The sequence below is a fragment of the Panulirus ornatus genome, chromosome 40, assembly GCF_036320965.1.
Source record: "Panulirus ornatus isolate Po-2019 chromosome 40, ASM3632096v1, whole genome shotgun sequence".
NCBI lineage: Eukaryota > Metazoa > Arthropoda > Malacostraca > Decapoda > Palinuridae > Panulirus > Panulirus ornatus.
The window spans coordinates 8,871,405-8,877,041 of NC_092263.1; the positions used below are offsets into that span (position 1 = coordinate 8,871,405).

Consider the following 5,637-nt stretch of genomic DNA (forward strand, 5'->3'; position numbering starts at 1 on the left):
CTTCCACACTACACCACCACACTTCACCACCACCACACTACACCACCACACTTCCACACTACACCACCACACTTCACCAACAAACTACTACCACACTACACCACCACACTTCACCACCACCACACTACGCCACCACACTTCACCAACAAACTACTACCACACTACACCACCACACTTCCCCACCACACTTCACCACCACGCTTCATCACCACACTTCATTATCACACACACCACCACGCACACCACCTCCACACTTCACAGTCCAATCATGGTCTCGTGTCTGGTCGACAGTGTAGTCATGGTCTCGTGTCTGGTCGACGGTCCAATCATGGTCTCGTGTCTGGTCGACGGTCCAATCATGGTCTCGGTCTCGACGTCATCATGTCTCGTGTGTCGACGGTCCAATCATGATCCGTTCGTCGACAGGTATCTGGTCCGTCGTCACGCCATCAGGTCCGTGTCTGTCGACGTCCAATCATGATCTCGTGTCTGGTCGACAGTGTATCATGGCTGTGCTGGTACGGCATTGGTCTCGTGTCTGGTCGACGGTCCAATCATGGTCTCGTGTCTGGTCGACAGTCCAATCATGATCTCGTGTCTGGTCGACAGTGTAGTCATGGTCTCGTGTCTGGTCGACGGTCCAATCATGGTCTCGTGTCCAATCATGGTCTCGTGTCTGGTCGACGGTCCAATCATGGTCTCGTGTCTGGTCGACGGTCCAATCATGGTCTCGTGTTTGGTCGACGGTCCAATGGTCCAAAGGTACACACACACACACACACACACGCAAAAGCACTTCAGTCAGGGAAAAAGCGATCAATTATGGTCTCGTGTCTGGTCGACAGTGCGGTCATGGTCTCGTGTCGGTCATGGTCTCGTGGCGATCCTGGCTAGAGAGCCAGGATCGCCAGCCAGCCAGGATCGCCACCCAGCCAGCCAGCCAGGATCGCCAGCCAGCCAGCATCGCCAGCCAGCCAGCCAGGATCGCCAGCCAGCCAGCCAGCTAGGATCGCCAGCTAGCCAGCCAGGATCGCCAGCTAGCCAGCCAGCCAGGATCGCCAGCTAGCCAGCCAGCCATAGATCCTGGCTGGCTGGCGATCCTGGGTGGCTGGCTGGCTGGCGATTCTGGCTCTCTAGCCAGCCAGCCAGCCAAGATCGCCAGCCAGCCAGCCAGCCAGGATCGCCACCCAGCCACCCAGGATCGCCAGCTAGCCAGCCAGCCAGGATCGCCAGCTAGCCAGCAAGCCAGGATCGCCAGCTAGCCAGCCAGCCAGGATCGCCAGCTAGCCAGCCAGGATCGCCTGTTAGCCAGCCAGGATCGCCAGCTAGCCAGCCAGGATCGCCAGCTAGCCAGCCAGGATCGCTAGCTAGCCAGCTGGCGATCCTGGCTGGCTAGAGAGCTAGGATCGCCAGTCAGCCAGCCACCCAGGATCGCCACCCAGCCAGCCAGCCAGGATCGCCAGCTAGCCAGTCAGGATCGCCAGCTAGTCTGCCAGCCAGGATCGCCAGCTAGCCAGCCAGCCAGGATCGCCAGCCATCCAGCCAGGATCGCTAGCCATAGATCCTGGCTGGCTGGCTGCGATCCTGGCTGGATGGCTGCGACCTGCTGGCTGGCTGGCTAGAGAGCCAGGTTCGCCAGCCAGCCAGCCACCCAGGATCGCCACCCAGCCAGGATCGCCAGCTAGCCAGCCAGCCAGGATCGCAGCCAGCCAGCCAGCCAGGATCGCCAGCTAGCCAGCCAGCCAGGATCGCCAGCTAGCCAGCCAGGATCGCTAGCTAGCCAGCCAGCCAGGATCGCCAGCTAGCCACCCAGCCAGCTAGGATCGCCAGCCAGCCATAGATCCTGGCTGGCTGGCTGGCTGGCGATCCTGCTGTCTGGCTGGCGATCCTGGCTGGCTGGCGATCCTGGCTGGCGATCCGGGCTGGCTGGCTGGCTATCTGGCGATCCTGGCTGGCTGGCTGGCTAGAGAGCCAGGATCGCCAGCTAGCCAGCCAGCCAGGATCGCCAGCTAGCCAGGATCGCCAGCTAGCCAGGCTCGCCAGCCAGCCAGGATCGCCAGCTAGCCAGGATCGCCAGCCAGGCTCGCCAGCTAGCCAGCCAGCCAGGATCGCCAACTAGCCAGCCAGGATCGCCAGCTAGCAGGCCAGGATCGCCAGCTAGCCAGCCAGCCATAGATCCTGGCTGGCTGGCTGGCTGGCGATCCTGGCTCTCTAGCCAGCCAGTCTGCCAGGATCGCCAGCCAGCCAGGATCGCCACCCAGCCACCCATAATCGCCAGCCAGCCACGATCGCCAGCTGGACAGCCAGCCAGGATCGCCAGCTAGCCAGCCAGCCAGGATCGCCAGCCAGGATCGCCAGCTAGCCAGCCAACCAGGATCGCCAGCCAGCCAGCCAGGATCTCCAGCTAGCCAGCCAGGATCGCCAGCTAGCCAGCCAGCCATAGATCCTGGGGTGGCGATCCTGGCTGGCTGGCGATCCTGGCTGGCTAGCTGGCGATCCTGGCTGGCTGGCGATCCTGGCTGGCTGGCTGGCGATACTGGCTGGCTGGCTGGCGATCCTGGCTGCTGGCGATCCTGGCTCTCTAGCCAGCCAGCCAGACCAAGATCGCCAGCCAGCCAGTCTGCCAGGATCGCCAGCCAGCCAGGATCGCCACCCAGCGCAGCCAGGATCGCCAGCCAGCCAGGATCGCCAGCTAGACAGCCAACCAGGATCGCCAGCTAGCCAGCCAGCCAGGATCGCCAGCTAGCCAGCCAGGATCGCCAGCCAACCAGGATCGCCAGCCAGCCAGGATCGCCAGCCAGCCAGGATCGCCACCCAGCCAGCCAGGATCGCCAGCCAGCCAGCCAGCCAGGATCGCCAGCTAGACAGCCAACCAGGATCGCCAGCTAGCCAGCCAGCCAGGATCGCCAGCTAGCCAGGATCGCCAGCTAGCCAGCCAGGATCGCCAGCTAGCCAGCCAGCCATAGATCCTGGATGGCTGGCTGGCTAGCTGGCGATCCTGGCTGGCTGCCTGGCGGATCCTGGCTGGCTGCCTGGCGATCCTGGCTGGCTAGCTGGATAGAGAGCCAGGATCGCCAGCCAGCCAGCCACCCAGGATCGCCAGCCAGCCAGCCACCCAGGATCTCCACCCAGCCAGCCAGCCAGGATCGCCAGCTAGCCAGCATCGCCAGCTTGCCAGCCAGCCAGGATCGCCAGCCAGGCTCGCCAGCTAGCCAGGATCGCCAGCCAGCCAGCCAGGATCGCCAGCCAGCCAGCCAGGATCGCCAGCTAGCCAGCCAGGATCGCCAGCCAGCCAGCCAGGATCGCCAGCTAGCCAGCCAGGATCGCCAGCTAGCCAGCCAGGATCGCCAGCCAGGATCGCCAGCTAGCTAGCCAGCCAGCCAGCCAGGATCGCCAGCTAGCCAGCCAGGATCGCCAGCTAGCCAGCCAGCCATAGATCCTGGCTGGCTGGCTGGCTGGCGATCCTGGCTGGCTGGCTGGTGATCCTGGCTGGCTTGCGATCCTGGCTGGCTGGCTGGCGATCCTGGCTCTCTAGCCAGCCAGCCAGCCAGCCAGGATCGCCACCCAGCCACCCAGGATCGCCAGCTAGCCAGCCACCCAGGATCGGCTGGCTGGCGATCCTGGCTGGCTAGCTGGCGATCCTGGCTGGCTGACTAGCTGGCGATCCTGGCTGGCTAGCTGGCGATCCTGGCTGGCTAGCTGGCGATCCTGGCTGGCTGGCTCGCCAGCCAGCCAGGATCGCCATATATGTGGATGGGTTGGGCCATTCGTTCGCCTCTTTCCTTGCGCTGCCTCGCAAAAGTTATTATTTTGTCGTGATACAATACAAGAATAAAGTGAAATTACATGAAGACCCCCCCATGGGTCAGACCCACATAGGGACCACCCCATGGGTCAGACCCACATAGGGACCTACCCATGGGTCAGACCCACATAGGGACCTACCCATGGGTCAGACCCACATAGGGACCTACCCATGGGTCAGACCCACATAGGGACCTACCCATGGGTCAGACCCACATAGGGACCTACCCATGGGTCAGACCCACATAGGGACGTACCCATGGGTCAGACCCACATAGGGACCCACCCATGGGTCAGACCCACATAGGGACCCACCCATGGGTCAGACCCACATAGGGACCTACCCATGGGTCAGACCCACATAGGGACCTACCCATGGGTCAGACCCACATAGGGACCCCCCATGGGTCAGACCCACATAGGGACCCCGCATGGGTCAGACCCACATAGGGACCTACCCATGGGTCAGACCCACATAGGGACCCCCTATGGGTCAGACCCACATCGGGATGTTAATGGTCTTCACGGAGTAGTTGCCGTTGCCATGCCTCTGGGCGAAGTCGTAGACGACGTCCCTGACGTAGTAGAGGAAGTCGATGTGTGAGTAGGACATGACGTGCACGGAGAAGACGGTGTCCTTGAGCAGGTCCCTGAGCGTCCCGTACTCGATTGGGACGTTAGTGGTCACAAGGATTGACCTCAGGTAAGCCTGGTCGGCCACGCTGTGGTACCCCGTCCGGAGGTACATGTTGAAGTGTAACCTGACGGGGACGCCCTTCGTATCCGACAGGACGCCCGTAACGGGCGGCTGACGGGCCTCATACCCGGCTGTGACCCCTTCGTTTGTGGGGATGGTCTCCTCCTCCTCCTTCTTCTCCTCCTCCTTGTCCTCTTCTTCTTCTTCCCCTTCTTCGTCGTCGGACAGGGGCTCGAAGGCGGAGGAGTAGTTGTGCCAGGGGCACATGCGGTCCTGCGGGAGCTCCCGCCACTGGACGCGGACGGAGAACCGCCTGAGGACGCTGTAGAAGAGGATGGTCACGGAGACGAAGTAGGCCTGCGCCATGGCCAGCAGCTGGAAGGTGGTGTGCTCGCCCATCACCGCGATCCCCAGGTACCTCCTGAAGATGTTCAGCCTGTGGTAGTCGCTGATGGCCTTCATGACGTGGCCCACGAGGGGCACGTCGCTCCACGGGAAGCTGGGGTCCGCCGGGCCCTCCGTGGACCACAGGTTCGCCTCCTGCGGCTCGACCCACCGCTTCACCAGGGGCAGCCAGGAGAGGAAGGAGCGAAGGAGGTACTGCTTGTACACCAAGGGCTCGACCCGCTCGAGCCTGAGCTTGACCCGGTGGTGCAGGAGCGCCGTGCTCCCCTGCAGCACCAGCACCGAGAGCGCCAGCGCGATACACAGCCGGTAAATCATTGCAGTTGAAACGAAGATGTTGAATGTATTATTGTATTATTGTAGCGCTCTCATATTTACCGGAGGGAGATGGTGTTACCGTGCGCAGAAAACTGGTGCTTGCGCAGCCCAGCCACACATACTGCAGAAGCACTGAAGGATCTCACGGTAGGCAGGATGTAGATGGCTTGATTGGAGGTAGTCAGGATTAGATGGCTTGATTGGAGGTAGTCAGGATGTAGATGGCTTGATTGGAGGTAGTCAGGATGTAGATGGCTTGATTGGAGGTAGTCAGGATGTAGAGAGTCAAGATGTAGATGGGTTTGTTGTAGATAGTTTGGATGTAAATGGGTTTATTGTACATAGTCAGGATGTAAATGGGTTTATTGTAGATAGTCAGGATGAAGAGGATGTAGATGGGTTTATTGTAGATA

At 61.5% G+C, this 5,637-nt stretch overlaps 1 protein-coding gene across 1 annotated transcript; it reads right to left on the minus strand.

The window, feature by feature from the left end:
* Positions 1-3,826: 3,826 nt before the first annotated feature.
* On the minus strand, positions 3,827-5,269 carry LOC139761526 (uncharacterized). The gene is made up of 2 exons (XM_071685791.1): positions 4,288-5,269; positions 3,827-4,144 (listed from the first exon to the last, which is right to left on the minus strand). The coding sequence occupies exon 1, from the start codon at positions 5,222-5,224 to the stop codon at positions 4,298-4,300; it is 927 nt and encodes a 308-aa protein (XP_071541892.1). The 5' UTR covers positions 5,225-5,269; the 3' UTR covers positions 3,827-4,144; positions 4,288-4,297.
* Between the last annotated feature and the right edge of the window lie 368 nt (positions 5,270-5,637).

Excerpts from the sequence above, each read along its gene's own strand:
- LOC139761526 (XM_071685791.1), bottom strand. The coding sequence starts at position 5,224 with ATGATTTACCGGCTGTGTATCGCGCTGGCGCTCTCGGTGCTGGTGCTG.